The sequence below is a fragment of the Myxine glutinosa genome, chromosome 8 (assembly GCF_964187855.1).
Source record: "Myxine glutinosa chromosome 8, kmMyxGlut1.1, whole genome shotgun sequence".
Lineage (NCBI taxonomy): Eukaryota > Metazoa > Chordata > Myxini > Myxiniformes > Myxinidae > Myxine > Myxine glutinosa.
In genome coordinates this window covers 112045981-112073563 of record NC_136268.1, presented here as the reverse complement: position 1 = coordinate 112073563, position 27583 = coordinate 112045981, and the positions used below count along the sequence as shown (strand labels likewise).

Here is a 27583-nt window from a genome sequence, read left to right as displayed (position 1 = left end):
CGACACTCAGTAGAGTGCACACCCAACCCGTCCACCAAGTTTTTTCGGAATCAATCTATAACCTTTTGAGATATCATGCGACACCACATGACCAAAAGTATGCGGACACCCCTTCTAATTAGTCGATTCGGCTGTTTCAGCCACACACATCGCTGACAGGTATATATAATCAAGCACACAGCCATGCAATCTCCATAGACAAACATTGGCAGTAGAATGGGCCGTACTGAAGAGCTCAGTGACTTTCAACATGGCACCGTCATAGGATTCCACCTTTCCAACAAGTCAGTTTGTCAAATTTCTGCCCTGCTAGAGCTGCCCCGGTCAACGGTAAGTGCTGTTATTGTGAAGTGGAAACGTCTAGGAGCAACAACAGCTCAGCCGCGAAGTGGTAGGCCACACAAGCTCACACAACGGGACTGCCGAGTTCTGAAGCGCGCAGTGCATAAAAATAGTCTGTCCTTGGTTGCAACACTCGCTACCGAGTTCCAAACTGCCTCTGGAAGCAACGTCAGCACAACAACTGTTTGCTGGGAGCTTCATGAAATGGGTTTCCATGGCCGAGCAGCCGCACATAAGCCTAAGTTCACCATGCGCAATGACAGGCGTCAGCTCGAGTGGTGTAAATCTCGCCGCCATTCGACTCTGGAGCAGTGGAAAGCGTTCTCTGGAGTGATGAATCACGCTCTGGCAGTCCGACGGACGAATCTGAGTTTGGCAGATGCCAGGAGAACGATACCTGTCCAAATGCATAGTGCCAACTGTAAAGTTTGGTGGAGGAGGAATAATGGTCTGGGGCTGTTTTTCATGGTTCGGGCTAGGCCCCTTAGTTCTAGTGAAGGGAAATCCTAACGCTACAGCATACAATGACATTCTAGACCAGGGATCGGCAACCTTAGGCACGCGTGCCACCATTGTGAGGACATAGCCAAGGTGTTTATAGAACATTTTGAGGAGCTAGGGATTGACATCAGGAAGATTTTTGCAGTGACAGCAGATGGCGCCCCCGCCATGGTGGGGAAACAGAGGGGAGCTGTCAGATTAATTGAGGAAAAAGTCGGTCACCCCAACATGAAACTCCACTGCATAATACACCAAGAAAACCTCTGTGCAAAGATGTCAAATTCAGATCTTAAGATGTCAAATTCAGATCTTAATGAGGTTATGGCTACGGTAGTAAAGGTTATTAACTTCATAATTAAGCGATCTGCTCTGACACACCGACAGTTCCAGTCCCTGCTCGAGGAAATGGACTGCACATACAAAGATATCCCTCTCCACTCAGCGGTTAGGTGGCTAAGCTGCGGAAAAGTTTTGGAGCGGTTTGTCAGCTGCTTTGATGCCATCAAGGCCTTCCTGGCTGAAAAGGGCCAAAACTACCCAGAACTCGAGGACGAGAAGTGGGTTGTGAAACTTATGTTTCTCACGGATATTACGGGATACCTCAACGAGCTCAATCTCCGACTGCAAGGTGCAGGGCAAACTGTTTTGGACATGTTCGACACATGGATGGCTTTTGTCGGAAAGCCAGAAATCTTTTCAAGTGATGTTGCTACCTCCACTTTCCGCTACTTCAGACACGTAAGGGAGCTGTCCTCGCAGCACAGCATCAGCACCGCTGAAATATGCAAATACATGAGCGAGCTTGAGTCGGAATTCACAACACGATTTGGGGACTTTCAGAAGTATGGACCCATGTTCTCTTTCTTGATCAAGCCAGACAGCTTTGATGGACACGAATTGGATTTATCTCTAATAGACTGGTTGGATACACAGGACATGGAAATGCAGCTGATTGAGCTGAAGAGTTCAACACTGTGGGTGACTAAGTATGCAGAGCTACGGAAACAACTAGAAACCACGGCAGTGCAAGATCACGGAACCTGCATCTTCACCTGCTGGACATCCGTGCCGAAGAAGTTCAGATGTCTCCGGAACGTTGCACTGGCTTTGCTGTCAGTCTTCGGGTCAACGTACCTCTGTGAGCAGATATTCTCACACATGAAGAACGTGCTCAGCCCCTCCCGCAGTCGTTTGACAACCGGCAACTCCGAAGCATGTGTGCAACTTAAAGTGACCAACTACAACCCTCAGATAATGGAGCTCAGCAAAGGAAAGCAGGGCCAGGGATCACACTGCCTGGTAGGCATCTGTTTATTTGTAGTACACATGGGTTTGCATATGTAGCTGTTTGTCCATCTCTTTTTTTCCAACTCAGATGTGGATGTTTTCATGAGGATGGCAGCATTCTTGTATAATACTGGTATTTCTGTTTGATACACTTTATTCTCCCTTTTGACATTTGTTCCCAATGCAATACTTTGTAAATGAGTTACTGAAAGCAGTGTTTTGAAATGGGGTCCGTGCATATAATTTGTAACCTCATTGGGGACAAATTTTGCAATGATAAAATGATCATTACAATGTCCTGATTATGAGAGATAAAAGTTTCTTTCAAATGAAATTTGCCGCTTTGCCTCCTCAACCTTGGCCTCATGCTCGTCTCTTCGCTCCTGTCTGCCCTCTGCATGGTCCCGGCTCTGCTCCTGGCTTCACCTGCTCGGCTCCTTCGCTGTTTCCTCGGGCCCACTCCCGTGGGTTGTGACGATTGTTTCGCCTCCTCACCCTTGGCCTCGTGCTCGTCCCTTCGCTCCTGCTGGCATGGCTCTGCAGTACTCCGCCGCAAGGCTTCTCCTGCTTAAAACCCGCTCCACCCCATCATGCATCTCTGCAATCAAATCGAATGGACTCCTGCATCGACCCAGGTACATTCACCGTGGCTCCGGTCGTAAGTTTGTTTATTTACAATCAGGTCACTCCATCCCCATCCTCTAGTCGGCTCAGCGCACTCCCACTCATCGTCCCAACACACCTGGTCACAACAACGCACAAAATCGCACCTCCTGTCTGCGAACCCTGGCCAAATCACCTGGATTCATACCCGCCGTACAAAACAACATCAAGCTCACCCTGTTCAATACCCGGTCCCTCAACAACAAATGCCTCATCCTGAACGACTACATCCTGGAAAATAAACTGGACTTTCTCTGTCTCACTGAGACCTGGCAACAACCACTGGACTACTACACGCTCAACCTCACCACACCCAATGGATATTCTTACATCAATAAACCACGCTCGGAGGGCCGAGGTGGTGGAATTGCCGTTATCCACCGTCAAGACATCAAGACCAACCTCATCTCCATCTCATCTGCTCCATCATTTGAACACCTGGCTTTTAAACTCTCTGGTCACACACAGTCAGTCATGGCTGTTGTCTACCGCCCTCCCAAACCACACCCATCATTCCTGTCTGACTTCTCCTACTTTCTGACCCAGCTATGTTCCCTCTCCCCCTCAATCCTCCTCCTTGGTGATTTCAATATCCACATGGACTCCACTGACTCCACGCTAACCACTGACTTCACTGATTTACTCACCTGCTTTAACCTCACTCAACATGTCAACTTTCCTACCCATAACCGTGGTCACATTTTGGACCTTGTCTGCTCTACTGGACTAATTTTGCACCATCTCTCTGGCTCCGACCTCACTCTCTCTGACCACCTAGCCATCACTCTGACCATCAACATCCCCACCCCAGCACCAAGGCATTATCGCACTATCAACTTCCGTAAGCTAAACGCTCTTTCACCTACCTCATTCTCATCGACCCTCTATGAAAAAATGTCCACTTCTCCCTTCGTTGACCTCCACACCCCTTCTGACCTCACTGACTACTACAACCACACTCTCTCCTCCTGCCTTGACCAACTTGCGCCTATAAAAACCAAAACAGTTTCTTTCACCCATTCTGCTCCCTGGTTTACCCCTGAACTCCGCCTGATGAAAACTCGTGCTCGCCAACTTGAAAGACTCCGCACTAAAACAGGTCTCACAGTTCACTCCCAGGCCTACAAGGACCACATACAACACTATAAAGATGCCCTCTCCCGCGCCCGCTCCGCCTACTACTCTCAAATTATCCACTCTGGCTCCGGAAACCCAAAAGCACTCTTCTCTACAATAAACAAACTCCTCAGCCCCCTGAACACCACCACCCAGTCATTCACAATAGACAACTGCATCTCCTTCCTTTCATTCTTCCAACGTAAAATTGAAAACATCTACAACAGCTTGACCACCGCCGCACCCGCTCCCCCTCAAACCACCTGCCCCCCCTTATCCTGCCATCCCCTGTCTCAATTCTCCCCAGTCTCCCCTACTGACCTCTCTGAACTCCTCATCGGAATGAAAACTGCCACCTGCACTCTTGACCCCATCCCCTCCAGCTTTGTCAAGGCCTCCCTTCCTGCTCTCTCTCCACTTATCATTGCAACAATAAACTCCTCCCTGTCTACAGGCATCGTCCCACCATCCCTCAAAATTGCTGCTGTTACCCCCATTCTGAAAAAACCTGGACTAAACCCTGACACCCTAAATAACTTCAGACCCATCTCCAACCTACCCTTTCTGTCAAAGGTTTTGGAACGCGCTGTAGCCACTCAACTCAAACATCACCTCTCTGCCAATAACCTGTATGAAACATTCCAATCCGGATTCCGCTCCAACCACAGTACTGAAACTGCTCTCCTCAAAATCACCAACGACCTTCTCCTCTCCTCTGACGCTGGCAACCTCAACATTCTCATCCTCCTCGACCTCAGCGCCGCCTTTGACACCATCGATCACACCATCCTCCTCACCCGACTTGAAACCACATTTAACATTACCGGCACTGCCCTCTCTTGGATTAAATCATACCTCTCTGACAGACGTCAGTTCATCTCCATCAATAACTGCAAATCCCCCACTGCTCCCCTCCCCCAAGGTGTCCCCCAAGGTTCAGTTCTTGGCCCCCTCCTCTTCATCCTTTACCTGTCCCCCCTCGGTCACTTAATCCGCCGTCATGGTCTCCAATTCCACTGCTTCGCTGATGACATCCAGCTTTTCATCTCCACCAAGTCCATCTCCACCGCCACCCACTCTATCCTGACAAACTGCATCACTGAAATAAAATCCTGGCTTCAAATCAACTTCCTCAAACTTAACTGTGATAAATCTGAAATAATCATCATTGGCCCAAAAACGCTCACCAAGTCCACCCATAACTTTGCCCTCAACATCGACGGTTTCCCAGTATCCACCTCCCCTCACATCCAGAATCTTGGCATCATCTTTGACCAAACCCTCTCCTTCGACAAATACACTAAACAGATCACAAAGACAGCCTTCTTTCACCTGAAAAACATCGCCCGTCTCCGTCCATCCCTCTCCTCCGTGGCTGCAGAAGCCCTCATCCACGCCTTCATCACTTCCCGTCTGGACTACTGCAATAGCCTCCTTTATGGTTCACCCTCAACAATCACCAATAAACTCCAATACATTCAGAACTCCGCTGCCCGTCTACTCACCCATTCCCGGACCCGTGACCACATCACCCCCGTCCTTTACAAGCTTCACTGGCTCCCCATCTCCCAGAGAATCCAGTACAAAATCCTCCTCTTGACCTACAAAGCCCTCCATAACCTGGCCCCATCCTACCTGGCTGACCTCCTCTCCAGACACACTTCCACCCGCAACCTCCGCTCTGCTGGTACCAACCTCCTGACCCCCCCCCCCCATCCGGACCAAATTTAGATCCTGGGGGGACAGGGCCTTCTCCATCGCTGCTCCCACCCTCTGGAACTCGCTACCTCACACCATCAGAGACTCCTCCTCACTCACCACATTCAAAACATCACTCAAGACCCACCTGTTCAACACTGCATTCAACATTTAACCCACAGCATCTAACCCCTGACTATCTCCTCTCCTTCTCCCTCCTTTGTGCTTTGAATATTTCCCTATTGATTCTTCTTTTTTTGCAATTGTTTTTATGTTTTGCTATGCATTATGTTTTGCACTCTGTCAAAGCGTCTTTGGGCTTCCTGAAAGCGCTATATAAAATAAATGCATTATTATTATTATTATTAAATGTTGTTGCTATGCATGTAGCCTATACGGATGGAATAAAATTCCATGTCTGTTGGAAATATTTTTTTGATGTGGTGTCATAATTAAACATAATGTTAAACTTAATGTTGATATGGCACACTAATTAACAAGACCATTTCAAACTGGCACTTCATGTCAAAAAGGTTGCCGACCCCTGTTCTAGACGATTGTGTGCTTCCAACTTTGTGGCAACAGTTTGGGGAAAGCCCTTTCCTGTTTCAGCATGACAATGGCCCCGTGCACAAAGCAAGGTCCATAAAGAAATGGTTTGTTGAGATCGGTGTGGAAGAACTTGACTGGTCTGCACAGAGCCCTGACCTCAACCCCATCAAACACCTTTGGGATGATTTGGAATGACGACTGCGAGCCAGGCCTAATCGCCCAACATCAGTGCCTGACCTCACTAATGCTCTTGTGGCTGAATGGAAGCAAATCTCTGCAGAAATATTCCAACATCTCGTGGAAAGCCTTCCCAGAAGAGTGGAGGCTGTAATAGCAGCAAAGTGGGGTCCAACTCCATATTAATGCCCATGCTTTTGGAATGAGATGTTCAATGTTCGGGTGTCCACATACTTTTGGTCATGTAGTGTATATATCGGTTTTTTTCCCCATCTCTCATTAGTGAAGAATCACTTAAAAATTATCGGATCCATATTTTCGGATCCGGAAATATTTTCGGATCTTATTAGATTTTTTTCACCAAAATCGAATAGGTTCGTCCTTGTCACATACTCGACCTCTCCACCAAATTCGGTCAAATCCATCCGCAACTTTTTGAGATATCCTGTTCACAAACAAACAAACAGACAAACACAAACTGTCAGGGGTGAAACGTAACCTACATCCAGCTTTGGTGGTGGAGATTAGGACGAATGCATGAGGAGGACAAAATATATGCAAGGAGGAAACTCCAAGGAAGGAAAACTGCAAAATTGGAAGAAGGAGAAATTTGTGTGAGGTTAATGAGGGGAGAAAAGACCTAGTAGCGTTAATTTGTTTATACCATGTATCCCTCCCTCCTCCCCAGCCCTCCCCCTTCCACAGATCTACCGACATCCTTGTTCTCTACTGTTGTTGTGCTTGTGTGCTTCCCTCTCCCTCCCCCTCTTGTCTCCCACTCCCTTCATTGTATATTTTATGTGTCTGTGCAAGTTTTCATGTTCAATGTGTTAGCTCTTACACGAACCTCAATTCTGTATACAAAAAAAAGAAAAAAAAGAAGCAGTCTTGGCCCTTTTGGCCCCAGTCTTGGCCCCACACTTGAAGTGGATTGAAAAGCAAGAAAATATATTTTGAATTGCCCGAAAAAATAAACTCAAACTGTCCCATTTTGAGAGTGTCAATTGTAATAGCTCTATGCAGAAAAAACTTTAAAATGGACTTCAAGAATGGTACTTCATCATTATATAAAAGTCACAAACCTATTGAACATCAATGAAAGGTTAACACAGGACTAACTTGATTTTGTTTTCTTTTCATCTGATCTATTGTACAAGAGTAACTATAGTTTGTCGATCAAAATTCAACAGTCGTTATTTAATAACGTGCATAACAAATTGTCATTCATAAATCCATCCTTCAGCCAAGTTGCCAGGCTATGAATATTAGCCAAATCTCCAAGGAATCAGTCACAGCACCAAACCATTAGTCATATCACCTCATAGTCAGACTATTTGAATTGCAGGCTGACAAGTTAAGCAGCTTCCTTGACCTTCAAGGATTTTTCAACAAAATAAGCTTCCTGTTGACCGGCACACAATCGGGCAAAATAAAATGAAACTCACTGTATTGTTCTGAATTGAAGTAAAATGCACGTGCATACATGTATACATTGATATTCATGCCTTTTCACTTATTGAATGATTAGAACATCCACTAAATACTTTATTTTAATGAATCTCAATAGCTCTATTAGGCTTTCTAGCTTTCAGAAACAACCGCTTGATTTCATGTAAACAACATTGAGATATGTTAAATTTGAACTTTCTGAAGGGAACTTGGAGAAATGAGATGAAAGGAAGAAGAAGCAAAGCAAAAAAGAAAAAAATAACAAGTCTTTCCTTCATTTTGAATAAATCCCTACCTTCCTTGGAGATTATTTTCAACGTTTCTCCATACCCAGGCTGTGGTCTGATAAATGTTTGATGGCAGTTATAGGATATTTGCAAATCAACAAATGCACAACAAACAACATTATGGGAGCCTCCTCTCTAAGCTTCCTCCGTTCGCTAATTGGGTTTTGGAACTTCGCATGGACATCTTGCTAGATTTGCCGCATGCTTTGTCCATCGTAAAAGAAGTGTCCGAGTCATCAACGCCGCATCCATATCAAACCTTATAGAGTGGCGGCAGTTTCATTGACATTTTCCGAGGAAATGAAAACCTATAAAGCTTAAATCTACCCAGATTCCACGGGGATGCGTTTCTGAGGGACACAGGTGGCCGTCATCACCGCCCACTGTCGACAGCTCCATGGGAAAAGCGTTCCAGGTGACGAGGCTGAAATTAAACACCATCGGTGGCGCACGGCGCCGTCAATCGCGGCCATGTCAAAATGGCCTTTCCCATTCCTGCTTTATTGCAGATGCCATGGCTGCTATTCCACCCGTGCCTATTTCACTCATGCCGTAGGATTTCAAGAGCACACCTCTGCTAGTGAAATACTGCATGATTATGTCTGCAGCATTTGCAACAAAAATTCATTAAAACGGTAAAAAAAAAAAAAAAAAAAAAAGTCATCGCAGGAAACTCAACTCAAAAGCTCTGTCTACAATCACTGCACCAATAATTACCCCATATACTTTGTCTTAACCCTTTTTAACAGCAATCAGAGGCTCAAGGTGGAGGATATACATCTCACATGTAGTCCAAGGACAATGGGATAATCAGTGTACTTCTACATGAATTACATGGATTACATGGATATTAGGAAATGAACAAATTAACACGGCATAATTACGTTTTTGAACCGAGGGTCTCAGCATCATGAATGAAGTGCTCAGATGGGAATGTCAAACAAATCATCCAAAACGTTTGAGTGAGATCACTGCGCATTGTGAGTATGATTACTTTGGCTGATATAATATAGTGTCTTAGTAACGTGGGTGCCTCCGTGAGTGGTCTGGTTACAGACGGTATCGCTGACAGTCATAAATGATTAAAAAGCATCGTTTTTTTCGTAAACATAGTCGAGGCTCTGGAAGAGCTACAACACAGGATTGGATCAGAACATAACAGAGAACAAGGAGAACATAAAGGGAAAGGCGGAAACACAAATAGCACGGTAGAGAGATGCAACAGAGGGATCATTGGAGGAAGATGGCAATGAGCAAGAATGAGATCAAAGAGAGGGGGTCGGAGGGGGGGGGGGGGGAGAAGTGTTGAACTTCTCTCGTTTTCCTGGCTCCCCCGATACAACAAATTTTCATTCTCTGTCATTTTGACATTCCATCAGCCGTGATATTCCAATGAAAACATATGAGCACATGCAAATCAAGGAAATGTGCTGGTGAAGTGAATGAAATGTCCATACAACTGTAGGAGGGATCTGGGCCAAATTGCCTCTTTCCTGAGCTGCATATCCTTGTGTTCATGCACATCCCTGATAACGTTCAACAGCCAGACAAATCTGGACAAGGTGATCCCCTTAAAAACGGATATTCTGTTTTAAATTTCCATTAATTTATTGTTTCAGCTTAAGAAGGCAATCACAGGTAGCAACAAACTTCAGCACAAACCTCCATAACTACCAAGGCCCAGAGGGCATAAAGAATGGAATCAGAAAGACAGGATGCATGAAATGCACATTTTTTAGGCTTTGAGGCCTGTGGCTCTGTGCTGGAATAGGTGATACACAAGTGTAGGATATAATTTTAAAAAGTTTTCTGGGGAAGTCAAATGTAAAAATGAATGCAGTCTGGTGGGTTATGTTCAAATGCACTTTGAGGAGGAAACGTTTGTAAAATAATGAGTAAATAGTTGGATAACGAGGCATAATTGGAGTTACAGCATCCGCAATGCAGATATTTTTTTAATTTTTGGGAATAACAGTGAAGTTGGACCAAAAGCAACCTTCTCTCTTTTGCCCTTCTTGCTTGTACCTTTCTGCTGAAGGACAACCTGCTGTCTGCTGCTTTGTATATTTTAAAGTCTGGGCAACCAGCCTATCATGGTATTTCAGCTAAGCAACGACCAGGCACTCAAGGTGAAACCACCTTAATTGCAATCATTAATAGTCCTATGGTGCAGCGAAGTACATTGGAAACCTCTTGCTCAGCAATAAAGTGAAAGGAAAAAGTAGAGGGTCAGAGATTGCCTGCAGGCCTGTAAACAGACTTCTCATTTTGTTGGTTGGCTGTGGGCCAGTAATGCATGACCAGGAGTGGTTCATTGTGGGTAAAATAGACTCGACCCCACTTTTGAGTGCACCTGCCAATTTTCAAGCCCACTGATTGGGTGCAGCATAAGAGCAAATGTTATCAAACCTTTTGTCTTGCTGCTCAGGATCTTCCAATGAGATTTCCTCGACAAACCAACCCAATGTGATTTGATATTAACAATTTTTTGTCCATATTTTTAAGAGTCGGTCTGTCACTTTCCTTTTTCAGGTCCGATAAAATACTCCGACTACAATAAGTGGCATCGAACATTAAAGGATACCCACATTGAGGATAATTACATTAGCATTGTTTTTTTTTACTAATACCTTGTTGTGCATCAATTCATGAGATCACAATCAATTATCATTAAAAAAAGTTATTTACACGAGTGAGCGAGGATCATGGAAAAACAAGATAGAAATGACAGTGGGACAAACATCACGGGAATGAACGAACAGAAAAACAGAAGACTTACGGGATTTATATATTTAATAAAGGTACTTCATACGCTTCATATTTAATTGCAAGTCTTTATGATTTACAAGTGGGATTTTTTTGTGTTCATGATCGAGGCCTGTGGAAAAGCTAGAGCAGAATGAAAGGGAACAAAACGTAAAGGGGGAAACACCAACAGAAGAGAAAAAGTGAGATTGAGGTCAAGGAGAGGAGAGAAGGACACATGGGGGTGAACAAGCTGCACACAAGCTGAATGAAACACTGTGAGAAGAGGAAGGGGAAAGTGGGGATAAAACAAAAAAGGAACAAGCGTTGCGCCTAGGTCCCCCGTCGGTGAAGTGATGCGAGTTGAAAAAGTGGAAGACGCAAGGCGGCCATCTTGGATTTTGACGTGGCGACCCAATTTTAAACAGCGTTCTTCCTTGTTCCTAGATACACCCACACACCAATTTAGAAGTTGGTACTTCGCTTATTTTTCAAGATATTCAGCTCACAAGGTTCAGACATGCATGGCGGTGGCCATCTTGGATTTTGACGTGGCGACCCAATTTTCAACAGAGTTCTTCCTTGTGCCGAGATACACCCACACACCAGATTAGAAGTTGGTACTTCGCTTATTTTTCAAGATATTCAGCTCACAATGTTCAGACATACATGGCGGCGGCCATCTTGGATTTTGACGTGGCGACCCAATTTTCAACAGAGTTCTTCCTTATGCGAAAATACACCCACACACCAGATTAGAAGTTGGTACTTCGCTGATTTTTCAAGATATTCCGCTCACAAGGTTCAGACATATATGGTGGCGGCCATCTTGGATTTTGACGTGGCGACCCAATTTTCAATAGCGTTCTCCCTTATGCCGAGATACACCCGCACACCAGATTAGAAGTTAGTAGTTCGTTTATTTTTCAAGATATTTCGCTCACAAAGTTCAGACATACATGGCGTCAGACATACATGGCGTCAGACATACATGACGTCAGACATACATGGCGGCGGCCATCTTGGATTTTGACGTGGGTTGCACCCACACACCAAATTCGAATGCGGTCCTTCGCTTACGCATGCACGCACGTACGCATGCACGCAAGCACGCACGCTCGCACGGACGGACGCGCACACGGACGGAGGGGAAAACCATAGTCCCCCTTTCGCTCCGCGATGCGACGGGGGACAACAAACCAACTGACAACTAACAACCCAAACGAGGTGAAGGAGGACAAAAAAAAATCTCAATAACTGGGAAAAGGGAGTGCTTGTGAATGGGGCCATTTGGAGTAGAAGAGATCATGATTATGGATGGGGGATGATTTGAGGTTGTGATGAACAGATGTCTTGAAGCCCTAGACTCTAGAGGAAAGAATGGGACTGAACAAACTGGGGAAGTTGGTTCCACGATAGAGAGAAAAGAGGAATAAATGAGTGGAGGTGAGCAGTGACTCAGTGAGCCTGCATTTTGAGAGTTTAACAAGAAGGGGGTTGTGACGGTGGGGGAAAAAGGGGGAGGTAGAGGACAGAGAGGACACCATTCTGTCTGCGATGGCGAAGTCGCAGACTTCGCAGACTTATTATTTACATCTCATGTAGTTCACTTTCATGGTAATGATAATGGAGCAAACTAAAATGTTGATGCTAAACCATGCATGAGATGATTTAGATACACATCATTGAAGATAGGAGAACAAGTTTAATGTTCATTGCAACAATATGTTCCTCAATGCATCTCTTATCCATTTCAGAATGGCAAAACAATTAATCTGCGCACCAAGGATCAAACTCAGATAAGTGGTCAAACGGAGTTACCCTGCCTGCTGCCTATTAGCGCAGCCTTGTTGGCAATTTGTGGTCTCAATTGTACGAAGGGCTGGTGGGATGACCTGGAGGTACGTACAATCACCTCCAAGCTGTCTCGCCTGGGTTTGAATCTCGAGCACGCTATATATAAACCGTCATCCCCGTGTTTCACGGGCAGGTTGATTCTACAATGTGTGTGGCGTCCCTCAGACTGGGCGTCCCGTTTGCCGGTTCGAGTCGGTGGATGTTAAAGATCTTACGGTGTCCTTCGTGACAAGTAGGTGAGCTATTGGTGGCACCAATACCAAATTCCAAATTCGGCCCTAACCTACAGGGGACACTGCATCAGCGGCACAGCTGTACTCCCATCAATGATGCAACCAGCAGCACAGGCTGCATATAATATGAATGAATAAATAAAAGTGGAACGAAGCATGCTTTGAGAATCTCGAATGAAACGATATAAAATTACCAATGTGTGAAGGTGAAGAAACTCAGGAATTGAATATTAGTTGTTAGCCTTACCTGCTCCGGCAGGTATGGGCGAGGCAATTGTAGTTGCTCTGCGTGTCAGTGAGCGAGTGTGTGAGTGGTTCCACACACATATCGACTCGAATATAGATCATTCACTCTCAGATCTAAAGTAGTCTTTATATAATGTGGCGACACTCTATAGGTTGTCATGAAATTGGAACAAGTTGGCTAATTGGAACAAAGTTATCCAGGAATTTCAAGACGAGGGAGTGCACCAGGCCATAGCCAGGCCACAGTGCCAAACAGGAAGGTGGGGTTACAGGGGAAGGGTCTGAAAGTCCTCCCCCAGGGAAACAGAAAAGATGGTTGTAAATGGAATTTCCTGTGTTCTTGGGAGTTTCTGCAGCTCGTTGTATTCCTTCCTGGCCCAACAGTTCACAGATTCACAATGACTAATAGGCAAAAGTGGTGAACTGGTGAGCCTGGCCTCAGTCCAAACAACAATGACTGCACTGTGGTCACAACCTGCGACAAAATCCGATAACTCAGATCACAGACTCGACTAGCGCGCTCAAGCGGCCTTAGTCACAGTTCCGCAAAGAAGTCTCATTTACCCATAACGCTTTTATGTCTAAGGTAACCATAGTTGGATTTTATACCTTGAATATGGACTGTGTCCAAGTCAGCCACACCCATTCCGACGGGTGTGGTTGTCCGCACCCAGATCTACTGTAATCTACATCGTTTATTCTAAGGCATAAAAAGAAATTGCATCACACACGCAGCTTTGCACAGCAATGAAATAGGGATATAAATTCGGTATTTAGAAATATAATCTATCTACCCAGGCGAGGCTTTGCATTGTTAAATGCTCCATCTTCCATGTATGGCTGACACTGACACACACACACACACACACACACACACACACACACACACACACACACACACACACACACACACACACACACACACACACACACACACACACACACACACTATATATATATATATAGGATTTTAATTTTCAAATGAGAAATGGAGCTTTCCCTTTTCATCCAATGTACAGGAGATAATCTGAGTGTTTTCCTGGTGTTTATTGTATTGTTTGTGCCTTATAAACCAAGAAATTGTCAGGTTTGGCCTCCAAGCAATATATTTGTATCAAGTTTAGAGGCCCTTGGTGCTTCTGCATCTTGCAGAGCTTGCGCATTTGGCAGGGAAAATCTAATCAGCGGTGTATACGCCGTATGATTTATCCCTGTCTTAATGTCCGTCTAGATTTTAAGTCTTTTTTTTTTTTTTTTACTCAGTTTTACTGTCAACGTCCTCAATTTTGCTTCTCTCTTTTTCTCTGTCTTTTCTTATTCAGCCTCTGTCTTTTCTGTTTAATGGTAAATCTGCTACATTCTTTCCCCCTTCCTCTTCTCTCAGTCTCTGTCTCGCTGCCCCTCTCTCTCACTCCCTGATTGGTTGACCTAGGGCCACAACTAAGGTTGCGGAACCATTGGGATTGAAGGGTTGAAACCTCGATGAAGGAAAGTTCCCAGCTGATGGTCCGGATGGCCGTTCAATCATGCAGTCGTTAAGTTGAAAGAAATCTTCACATTACCCTCTCTCTGTTCTCTTGTCTCCTGCCCTTCTCCCTCTCTTCCCCACTCTGCCCCAACTTTTTGTGCTATTGATATGCATGGACTGTACAACATTTGCTGAACTTTCTCCTTTCTCCATTTTTTTCCCTCCTCTTATCTTAACTCATTTTCTGACATATATTTCTATTCCTACATTTATTTCTGCCTTTACTTCTTCCTTTCTCGACCAATAAAGTTTTTTTCAGCACCGCTATGATTTGGCTTTAGGTCGAGGGTACTTTCCCACAGGTTTCATATTGACCTTTTTTCTGCTGATTAAGTCATTATGATAGGAATGGTACTATCCAGAATTGGTATTGCCAAGTGTGAGCTTTAAAATCCATGTGATCTTTGCACACTGCCCCTTAATTTTATGTGGTGGTTAATGGTAATGCCTGTGGTTAAGAATGCAGGAATATCAATGTCTTTCTGTCTCTCAATGTGTATGTCTGTTTACGTGTATTGATAAGCCATGTATGCTTAAAAACCGTCATATCTCTAGTATGATCCACAGAGCTTGAGATTTAAGATCGTGTGTCGGATCCTTACCATGACATAAATGAAATCTCAAGTTACGTTATTAATTAATCACTTTATAATTTAAGTAAATAATGATTTTAGTTAGGTAAAGAGAGGACAAGTAATATGCATAGTCCTCCACTGTGTTTGTAAGTGACACCATCAGTATATACTGTTGTCGTTTTGAATTTTATATCTCAAATTGTGTTAATGTATAGTAAAAGTTGATGGAATCCTTCAGATATATCTATCTCTATATCTCTATATCTCTATATCTATCTCTCTCTCTGCACTGTCCCTCATTCCTGCAACTGATTTACCCTTCTCTTTGCTCATGTTGTGTATGCATAGGGGGTGTGAAAGCTGTTGGTGGAACAGTACACAACCAAAGGCAAAATCTACAAAGAAACAGCAAGCAATAAAAGAGGTCTCATCACAGGCAGATGCAAAATCCTTAGCAACGTTCCCATGGACACCGTATGAAATCAAACACAAGTGTACGTCAGGGACATGCACAGTTAAACGAAGAAGTCTAATAACGCGGCCCCCAGCCCCTCATGCATCCAAAGGTGGAGAAAGACATAATTGTGTAGCTTCACCATATTATTATTGTTTTGTTTAAGACATCTTGTAATGGCAACTATTCAAAGACAATCACCTTGACTTTCAAATTTAAGGCTGAAACCTGAATTGTTAAAATAATAGTCAGCTTAAGCCATGTCTTTCTAATGAATCAAGGTAATGCTGTTATGTTCATGCAATCCCAAACAATATACTTGCATATATGTTTATTATTAATATTATAAGCAGGGCATTTTGCAAACCCATACTGTTCAAACTGGTCTTAAAAGAAAAGGTTTTTCAAAGCAATTCTGTGGAATCCACTTCTCCAAAATGATAATAGTGCCGCTTCGCATAGCTCAAGCCATTCAGCAATTCACACAAAATGTTCCCATTTGAGAATTTTTTTAACAGGATGGCTGCTGTCCCAGTAAAATTGGAAAGGCCGTTGTGCTCTGAAGGTGGGAAGTACGAAACCAGAAGGATTGTTCATTCTGACAAATCGAAAAAAAAATCCATTATCCTTTTTCCTCTCCAGCTCATAGATTTGCAAGCAGGATACATTGAATAACGCAAAAATTGCCTTTAAAATTGATTTGCACTGAAACTCAGTGCATATTTTTTGTGGCGGGGTGTCAAAAAAAAAAAAATAGCACCCGTGTCCAAAAAAAGGGGTTCAGTTTGTCATTTTTGATATGAAATAGACAAAGCCAAGAAACGAACGAAAACATTAAAATTACTCTTTAGAACCCTTCAGAATCCACTAGAATTACCCTTTTGAATTATAATTTAGAACCCTCTAGAATTACACTTTAGAACTCTTTAGAATTAGACACGGTGTGTTAGAATGGTTCTTCTTCTTCATTTTTTGGCAGACAGATATAACGAAGGACATAGCCAAATATTGAAGCAGCTTCACTGCTTTAAAAAAAAACAAAAAAACCACTTATTTTAAACTTTTATAATTATTTTTTTCATTTACATGAGCACCAAATTAACTTCGTTTTCGAGGCTGTGAAATCCCAGATGGAAGGAAGAGTGTCACGGTTGGTGAAACAGACAAGTGGGGTGTGGTGGAAGCAAGCACAACTAATACGCTTATGGCTAATTGCTGATGGAGATTTCAGGCACAGCTGAACGCCTTGCATTTTCAGGAATCGCGGGCCTACGTGCTGATCAGCTGCATGCAGAACCAGCTCGTGGGAGTGACATAATTTCCAAGGTTCAGTGCAGCACGTTAGAGATACAGAAAAAAGAAAAAAAAACTACATGTGTGTTGTGAGGAATCACGTATTTTTTTTTTTTTTTTTTTTTTTGTATACTGAATCGAGGCTCGTGAGAGAGCTAACATTTACTTCACAAACAAATCAACCAGACAAACAAAATACCCAAAAAGAGGGAGCGGAAGACAAGATGGGGAGAGAAGGGGAAGCACACAAACACATGTACCCCAGAATACAAAATAAATGTTGCATAATATGAAGAAGCAAAAAGGCAGTTTAATTTCTTCAAGTTATACATGATTCATGGCTAGATTTCTATCACTGGAATGGGGGTATGATATTTTCTATATTCCAAATGTTGCAATGCAATGATTGGGACAAGGAAACGTTGAGTGCTGACCATACCAGACTCTTCACCTTGGGCACGGAGTGGAAGAGGTTTGCACGGACAAGCACCATAGCACCGCACGTTGACTTGCTTCCCAGAACGGCAAGCCTGAAACTCCAGCTTGCACTGTTTAGATGGGGATGAGGGAGGTGAGATAACAAGGAAGTGAAATGCAGACAGCCTGCATACATCTGCACAGCACCTTAATTACTCCATACAGGTGTCAGGAGAGAATTTTCTGTAGCCCCTGGCAAGCATGGCAGGGAATATAACAGATGAATGAACACAAAAAAACAAAGGCTTTTGCTGGGATATGTTGACCTGATAAGTCTGACCTGGTCTTTTGCCATCTTATTTTCATTTTGGCCCAGATAGTCCCATTACATTGCCTGCACTGCAATGCCAATTAATTATTGTGTATGTGTCTGTCTTGCCATTGGTTCAGAACTAGAAATAGAATCAACAGCTGTTAGGATTTGAAAATGCGAATAATAAAGTTATATACATTGTAAATTCAGATGATAACCAAATTACATAATAATAAATTCCTTTCATCAAACAAGATATATATTGTCGTCAGTTATTATCACCAATTGCTCTAAACTGCTCTCGCTGGCAGGTCACAATATGGAGTCTTTCACTTCCCACGGAGAGATAGAAACAATCACAATTATATAACACCACGTGTTGATTATGATAATATATGCACCACTGAATAGGTCTCTTGTTTTATTAACAGCAACCCAAGTATCGTTGTGGAGCCCTTTATACGTAATTCATTAGAACTACACTTTAGAACCCATTAGAAGTAAATATGGTGGGTCAGAAAGGTTCTTCTTCTTCATTTTTTACAAACGGATGGAAGGAAGGACAAAGCCAAATATTGAAGAAGCTGCACTGCTAAAAAAAACTTACTTGAAACTTTTATAAAGAGTGTCCAGTTTGGTGAAATCAGACAAGCGGGGTGTGGGGGAGGCAAGCACAACAAATACGCTTATGGCTAATTGTGTATTGTGTGCAATTACTAATTACTAACTACAAATGATGTAGTATGCAATCACATGTAGTAGAAAAAGACGTTAAGAGAAACCATTTAACATGGAATGATCTGAGATGGTGGTGGAGGGAAGAGTGAGATTGAAGAGAATGTGGAGGTTGATTCCACAGGTGGGGAAAAAGAGGAACAAATGAGTTTAGATGAGCAGTGAGTCTGGATTTTTGGAGTTTCACCAGAATGGGGTTGCTGACAGACCGTGTATCCTGCATAAACCTGGGGAGTGACGATTGGCAGGGAGGCACAGAGCCCTGAAAGAGCAGAGGGTACAAGATCAGAAAGGATGTGGTAGAATACAGTGAGAGCACTAACTTATCTTCGTTGGAAATTTAAGCAATAGGCCCATAGATTCAGCTTCATTATGGGAGATTTCAATGATCTTGAAGGCCTTGGTTTCCACAGAATCAAACTGAGCAAGGTGTGAGAGGGCAGGGGTGCCAGTGCACAGGGGCGAGCAGTACTCCATCAATCTGCGGATGAAGGCCTTATAGGTGGATAGTTCTGATGTGCCAAGGATGGACTTGTAATCATAGGTTACAGAGAGGCCCAAAAGATTGAGTGACTGAACTTTGAAGTGACTGAGGATTGTTAAGAAAGTAGATGGGAGGGTTGTCCAGGCGGTCCTTTTGGAGAGAGAGTGAAAGTGTGTGGAAGTGTGAAATTCATCAGGATTGAAAGACATATTCCAAGTGTTTGACTTGTGATTGAATGAAGGTCTTCAGAGAGAGAAGTGGCTGCTTGTATATCTTAAGGATGAGGTATGTCATGGTAGATGTATTATCTCATATAGAATATATTGTTGCGGTTTTGTGTTTTTATAATAAAGATTAATTTCCCCTCCTAGTTTAGTTACACAACAACATGTACCCTCGTTTAAGCTCAATTATTTCTTAGTAAATGTAAGCGTAGACCTTCCCTGTGTTTAGTTTTGCGTTGAGTAGAATAATGAGAATTCGGCCCTTTACGATGCCTCGATGCTTTTGGTTTTGGCGCGAAATACCACGAGGCCGGGCTGAACAAGTCGATCAAGGCCAAAGGAAGGCGGAGGAGGAGCCGACGGTAAGCGCGAGCCGCCAATTAGGGCTCGAGGGGAGTGACTTACCACTGCGACAAAAGGCGGGGTTTGGAACATTCGAGTCGGGCCAGGGCGGGACGATATAACCCTGTGCCCAGAGCCCCCACCTGAGTTATGAGAGTCGGTTCGGAGCGCTAAGTTATGAGGGGAGATGCGCTGAGACGAGTTATGAGAGTCGGTTCGGAGCGCTAAGTTATGAGGGAAGATGCGCCTGAGTTACGAGAGTGAAAGCGCTGAGTTGTATTAAACGCGCTGTGAAAGACAGCCGTGCCGGGCCAGAGACGCGCGTATTTTCCCGCCTGCCTGCCTTTGCCGAGATACGCACCGCAAGGATTTTCCCACCTGCCTGCCTGCCTTTGCCGGGATACGTGCGGTGACCGCCAGAGGGCCACGCCAGGTGAGCTGCTTCTGGAGGACCAAAGCCGGCGAGTTCGGCACATGAACATTCTTCCTTCATCTCCCTGTGTGTGTGAGTGGGCCCATTTTCTGGGAAAATAAGTTAAGACTGCCCTGTGTCTCTCTTCTTCTACCATTGTACATTGTGTAAATAATGATTAAATCTGTTCTTCCTTTGATTCGACTGCTTTTGTCTGACCATCGACCATCGACCATCGACCATCATTGACTTAGCATGGTACGAATTAGATCGCTCTGATCGGGTTCCAATAGCAAGGTAACAGCACGGACCACGTGGTACACCATCCGCTCGGGTGTACTCAATTACACGTGGTTCGTGCTAGACTCAATCCCCACCTCTGCGGCGGCGTGGGTACTTAGGTACGTGCGAAATTGTCCCGAGACCCTTTTCCACGTCTGCCCGGAAGTGGCGACTCAGTCTCGCGGTTCGAAGATCCAGAGAGAAAAAGGGGCTTAATCTCCCCTTTGTAAGGGAACGGGCTTCGCAAAACCGCAGCAATATATATATATATATATATATATATATATATATAGTGTTATGTTTGTGTGGGGTAGGCAATGAAATACCTTAGTCCAGGTAGGATTGTGTAGATTACCAGGCTCTGGATGTCATGTAGCCACTTCGAGTAGGGCCGGATGTTCGAAGTAAGTGTGACATGTGGCCATACGGAGGATGGCTCTTGTGCCTTGTAGGTATGGTTTAAGGGTAAATCCCCTGTATGTAAGTGCCTCCTTTGCCACGTTGAAGGAGGGGAGGCTGTGCGACTTGGTGCTCTTCGGGGGAGCTGGGGACTGTGTTGTGCTGGCTGGCCCGGGATTGAGCGCTGAGACGTTTGGCTGCCTGCGGCACGGCTCAATGCTCACGTGATTGACTGGTGCCATTGGTTGAGCGCTTCAACCGATCCCACGAAAGTGCTCATCGAGGCCGGAGCTGAGTATCAGGCAAACGTACCTCATGACATGTTGTTACTTTCGTTATTTTATCATCCCCATGTGCTGTTTTACGAGTCCGTGTGGGGGAGCCCTAATTAGGAATTGGTTTGACCATACATTCTTGTTGCCTGCATTATTTTCATTAAACCTCTTTATTTGTTGCATTTTAATTCCATGCCTGTCTTGTTTAATAGTTCGTGGTTCGAGGGCGCTCCAGTGGAATTGGTGTAGGTAAGAGCTTCGCTAACCTCCGCTCCCACGCGTGTAAAAAAGAGCCGCCATTGTTTGAGTGAACGCCTCGGAGTTAAAGCTCGATCGGCCACCCGTCACCTTGGGGGATCTTAATCCCCCGGTGAACGCGACAATATATATATATATATATATATATATATATATATACATATATATATATATATATGTGGTGTGTGTGTGTGTGTGTGTGTGTGTGTGTGTGTGTGTGTGTGTGTGTGTGTGTGTGTGTGTGTGGTGAACCGTGATGTTTGTCCGTGCATTTGTCTTTCTCCTGTTTATGGCAGCCACTTCCCACGCTATGTTTGAAAAGCTGCTGTTTGGTCATTTTGCATTTTCATTTCACTTGGCTTGATGCAATATAGTCAGTAACTTTCCAGTAATCTGAAAAAATTAACATGAACGTCTGGATTAAAGCAGATTTAATACAAATATTCATGGAGTAACACAATTTAAAGTAGCAACAGTGCGCTCAGAAAGTATTCACACTCCCTGACTTTTGTTACAGGCTGAATTTAAAATAGATTAAATTGAGATTTTGTTGTCACTGATCTACAAATAATAACCCATAATGTCAAAATGAAAACATGTTTTTAGAAATCTTTACAAAATAATTAAAAATGAAATACAGAAATATCGAATTTACATAGGTGTTCAACCCCCCTGAGTCAATACTTCGTAGAAGCGCCTTTGGTGGCAATTACAGCTACGAGTCTTCTTAGGTATGTCTGTATCAGCTTTGCACATCTGGATTTTGGGGAGTGTCTCCCATTCTTCCTTTTGGTGAAGGTGATATGGTGAAGCTCTGTCAAGTTGGATGGGGAGTGTTGGTGAACAGCAATCTTCAGGTCTTTCCACAGATTCTCAATGGGATTCAAGTCTGGGCTTTGGCTGAGCCACTCAAGGACTTTTATGTTCTTGGTCTGAATCCATTCCAGTGCTACTTTAGCTGGATGCTTGGGGTCATTGTTCTGTTGGAACATAAATCTTTGCCACAGTCTAAGGTATTTTGCACTACGAAGAAGGTTCTTCTCAAGGATTTGCCTGTAGTTGGCTCCATTCATTGTTCCCTCAATGCGTACAAGTCTCCCGGTCCCTGCTGCTGAAAATCATCCCCATATCATGATGCTGCCACGAACATGCTTCACGGTAGGGATGGTGTTATATGGGCGATGAGCTGTGCTCGGTTTTGACAGATGTAGGGCTTTGCATTCAGGCCAAAGAGTTCAATTTTCGTCTCATCAGACCACAGAATATTTTGCCTCATGCTATCTGTCTTTGAAGTGACTTTTTGGAAACACCAGGTGTGCTGACGTGTTTTTTTTCTCTCAGGAGTTGGTTTCCGTCTGGCCACTCTCCCATGAAGACTAGATTTGTGAAGGGCTGCAGAGATTGTTATCCTTCTGGCATATTCTCCCATCTCAGCCAAGGAACTCTGTAATTCTGTCAGAGTGGTCATTGGGTTCTTTGTCACCTCCCTGACCAAGATCCCTCTTACCCAGTTGCTCAGTTTGGTCTTACAGCCAGCTCTAGGAAGAATCTGCATAGTTACATATTCTTTCCATTTCCTAATGATGGAGCTCACTGTGCTCTCGGGAACTTTAAACACCCTATAAATTATTTTATCCCCTTCCCCAGATCTATGCCTCCTCACAATTCTTTCTCGGATTTCTACGGACAGTTCCTTGGACTTCATGGTAGAGTTTCTGCTCTGACATGCAGTCAACTGAGGGACCTTACATATAAAAGTGTTTTTTTCTTCTAAATAATGTCCAATCAATTGAATTGGCCACAGGTGGCCTTCAATCAAGTTGTATAGACATCTCAAGGATGATCAAAGGAAATTGGAAGCACCTGAACTCAATTTGGAGTGTCATAGCAAAGGGGTTGAATATATATTGATTCAAGACCTTTAAGCTTTTCCCTTTTTAATTATTTTGTACAATTTCCGAAAAAAAAATCCACTTCGACATTATGGGTTATTAAGTGTGGATCAGTGACAAAAATTTTCAAGTTAATCAATTTTCAATTCAGGCTGCAACACAACAAAATGTTAAAAAAGGCAAGGGGTGTGAATACTTTCTGAAGGTACTGTATATTTTGCATTTCGAATACCTCAAAGCTTTAGCTCCGAGTGAAACAAAGAGTGAAACACAATTAACCTTTTTTAAGTCCATTAAATAATTTAAATTGATGGATTAACTTAAACGTTTTCAGAGTACACTTTTTCTTGTTTATTATATATTATTATATTTGAGTCTTATACATGAACCACCTAGGGAGGCCATTTTTCCCCGCAGAGCAGGGTTTGACCTTTTTCGGGCACCATGGTCCCCTTTTTGAAGCAATGTTTTATGGCCAGATGCCCTTCCTGCCGCGTTAGGCGCCTCTTGCGACACACAGGGAATTACCAGTTAACTCGTACTCAATTAGCCGACCTCGGAAGGATGACAGGCTGAGTCAACCCCCCTGGCGTTAATTCAGCGATCAACTGGGATTCAAACCCAGGATCCTAGGATCCCAAGCCGGCACCCTAACCACTAAGCCAACACCAGGCTTCAAGTCTTATTGAGAAGAATCTTATATATTATATATTCTTATATATGTTTATTGTATATTCTTATATTATATATGAGTACACTAGTTTATCATTATTACAAAGTTTGACTTGAATCACTTTAGCCATTCTCAAGTTATGATGCTATTACAAACTTTGACCTTTGTCCTCTTGACCCCAAAATCAAACCAGTGCAGCTTTGCATCATAATACATACTCATACCAACTTTGGTCAAAATCCCTTCACTGGTTCCCAAGTTATTGCAGTAACAGGATTTTTACCTAATATGAAACCTCTGACCTTTGACCTCGTGACCCCAAAATGCAATCAGTTTATCTTTACATCATTACACATTCCTGTACCAAGTTTGATTCATCCCTTTGGCTGACTTTGACTGATCCCTTTGACTTCATCTCTGGAGGGGCCTGGAAGTCCTAGCAGTGTCCATGTATTTTTTACCTCTCCCACCCTCCATCCCCCTTCCCACGCCTCCTCCTTCCAAGCCCTCTCCCTCCCACAGATCTCCCGATGTCCCTGCTCTCAAATGTTGTACTTGTGTGCTTCCCCGTCTCTCCCCATCTGGTCTCCCGCTCCCTTTATTTTGTCTTATGTGTCCGTTTTTTTTTTTAAATCATTAATGTTTGCTCTTACACGAGCCTCGATCTTGTATACAAAAAAAACAAAAACATTATATTTAAAAATCTTAACAAGCTCGTCAGGTTTATTCTTTTTCATGTAAAAGGTGCCAGCATGAAGCAAGGGGTGTTGTTTAAGATTTCCAAACCATGCTTTGTATTTTTTTTTGTTCTTACCAAAATGGTCAAACTGTGGGTGTCCAACATTAATAGGACAGACTTAACTACAAGTTCACTTTGCTACTCGGAGATGAGCTGCACTTATTTGAGCTCCGTCGGTGCCTGTTGTGAAAATGCTTGAAGCCTGGAACCTTCAGGAGATTCACATTGTAAACGTGTAACTTGAGGTTTTCATCCGATAACCCGGGGCCTAAAAGGGCCATTCCTTACGGGAGAAAGAATGTTCTTGTGAATCTATTATGTACAGTTGCCTCAGTTTGGATTTGGCATCGATGTGTCCAACGAAGATGTGTGAAAATTTTTCCCTTGCGTAGATGTAACATCCTCGAGCTCGATCCAATTCAGTGAGATGCTGTCACCAACTTTCAATAAAATATTCCAACCGCCATGAATGTCACCCGAGAGAATATATTTTGCTATTAGAATGGTTAAGTTAAGAGGAGCAAAGGAAAATGAAGGCCTTTATTACTATACCTCGTTCCAAGGTTGTATAATTTGATGAGACACAATCATATATTTATCGCAGCTACTCAGACCCTATGAAGTACTGTGGATTGCTATTTGAGCTAATTTTCAGCAAGTTGTATCTATATCGTAATAAATTCTTCAGCCTAAAGAAGGAAAGGAAAATATGCACAAAGAAGTGAGAAAAGGCTTGTTTACATTTCATTGGTGAAATGTCATCCTTCAATGGCAGTGCCTCAAGCTGAACTATTAATTACACAAACGTCCGAAACACTGCCTCGTCTCTGTCAAATGCGAGTCACTGATCCATTTTTAAAACCCAAGCAGCACTAGCTATACTCTCCTTTGGTAATATAGTCCCTCCTCCCCATCCACTTGACTATATATACGGGCAAGTACGCCAATGGATGGCTGTTTTTCACATGGCAAGAAATACGGATCGATGGAGATTTGTGTATGTTACAGCAGTGTGAGCGCTCTTCAGAATATTGTTGCTCTAAAGACATGAAGCGCTCACTGAGGGGCCATCTATTTATTGCATAAAGGAATATGGTGGACCTTTCAACACCCCCTCACACTCCCTTGCCTGTATGCTCCAAACGACAACCTCCCATGCATTCTATAATGCTAAACCTAATTTCTTTTCCCCTTTTCCTTCCAATCACTTACTGAGGGGTGTCCAAAATATGATTCAATCCTCCTCTACCCACACACCCCACACTACCTCACCACACCCCCTCTTTTCTCTCTTCTGTCATTCCTCATTCCCTTATTTTTGGCAATTTTAATCATCTCATTTTCACACCGCCACACTCCCTCACATAATTGATTAACCTAGTTAGATGTCTGCTGTGAGATGGAAAATATGGCATCTGTCGTTGTGATCTGTGGGGGTCGGCATGTTTCCCTAGTGATTGAAGCAAGGCATCACTACTCATCCGTGCTAAGCACAAAAATATAGATCCACTGGATAATTAATATGGGACGTTTCATGATCTTATCCATACAGAGGTATGAATAAAGAGGTATGTGGGGAAATGAAGTATCGAAGTAATGATACTGTAGGTGTTGAGAAATTAGGTTTAGCATTAGAGAATGCATGATAGGTTGATGTTTAACACATTACAGCAGTAGGAATGATAAAGATATATAGCCAGACTTGAAACATGATTGGCCTGCATGAAGCATGACACTTGGGATGAGGGGGGATGGAGAACATAACAATGTTAGACCGTTGGGGATTCGAGAAGATGAGCATTTATCTCGAGGAATTTGGGGATTCATTTCAGAAAGCATTTCTAAATGTGGATGCTTAATTTAGCCATGTGAGTTATGTGAAATTAATACTAAAACTTTCCCATGTATTCACCCTTACATTTTGTGAACTAATGGCAACAGAAAACACCTCATGCGAGCATTGTTACATGGACAAATTCTCTCATTAGTGGAGGTTAAGAGTTGTCACCAGAGTTCACCTTTAAAGCTGCAAACACGAGAGCGAACAAGCAGCTAACGTCAGGCAAAAGAGCAGATTGAATGCGGAGCCAAGTGCAATAACAATCTCAATAGTTTCACAGGTAAAACTGGCTAATTTTAATTACTGATGTAATCCTTGCATTAGCGAATTTTAAAAGCCAAGTATACTTGCCAATGTTTTGACGTCTTCTGATTCAGACGTTCGTTAATATCTGCACGGTTCGTTGAATCATAGTTTGGAGCAATTTCAGAGAAGGCAAATTTTACAAGAAGAGCAGAGAGAAACAATTAGGCTTTTAACAGGTAGGCCGACAAAAGGCAACGGTATGGAAAAAGATTATGAGAAAACTAATAAAGCAAGTAAATGGACGATAGTCCTATTCAAATCAAAGCTCTAAAATTGCTTACAATTCTGGGACTTATAACACTTAACATTAAAAGAAACTAGCAACGGTACACGCCCTACGGGCGGGGCTTCAATTGGGAAGCCCAAATGAAAAGGCAAAATATCAGAAATTGAAGGCTTTTTTAATTTAAACGTTTCATATCACACGCAAATCATCAAAATCTAAACAGTACATGGCGCCAATTTTGAAAAAAGATTGAATTCTGCAAAACGGAAGAGGCCGCTACACGTCTTTCTCAATCGCATGTTTATGTGTGAAGAGTGCGCGCCGAATCTGTACCACGGAAGCGGCCGCTACACCTGTTTCTCAGTCGCTTTGCACACGCTGCCGTGTTACTTCGGAGCCGCACGTTTAAATAAGAAGAGTTCGTCAGGAGTCGATCTACTCTCTCCTGGTACGTAGAATTTCAACAAAAGCCACATCACTGTTCATATCGGTAAATATTATTCCATCGTTTGGAAAAACTGGAAAATTTGGAAAAATTGGAAAAACAAAGTAGCCTATTTTACTCCAAGGGGGTCCTAGGATTACCCACCCAAAATATCGTTGCGATCGGTTCAGCCGTTTTTGCGGTACCTTTGAACGGGCAGACAGACAGACGGACGGACATTTGGTGAATTATAGTAAGATGGATGATGGGATCTGACTCTTCATCTCTCTACTCCATCCCATTATTATGGCTGCAGATCTTCAGAGGGAATCACTTGTG

At 43.3% G+C, this 27583-nt stretch overlaps 1 protein-coding gene across 1 annotated transcript in view; it reads right to left on the bottom strand.

Annotated features, from left to right (window-relative positions):
• SPOCK3 (SPARC (osteonectin), cwcv and kazal like domains proteoglycan 3) overlaps positions 1–27583 on the bottom strand; it is a 573699-nt gene that overhangs the window by 137665 nt on the left and 408451 nt on the right. Inside the window, exon 7 of the mRNA XM_068125117.2 lies at positions 17443–17551. Within this exon, the coding sequence (XP_067981218.2) occupies positions 17443–17551 (109 nt within the window). The remainder of the gene's footprint in view (positions 1–17442; positions 17552–27583) is intronic.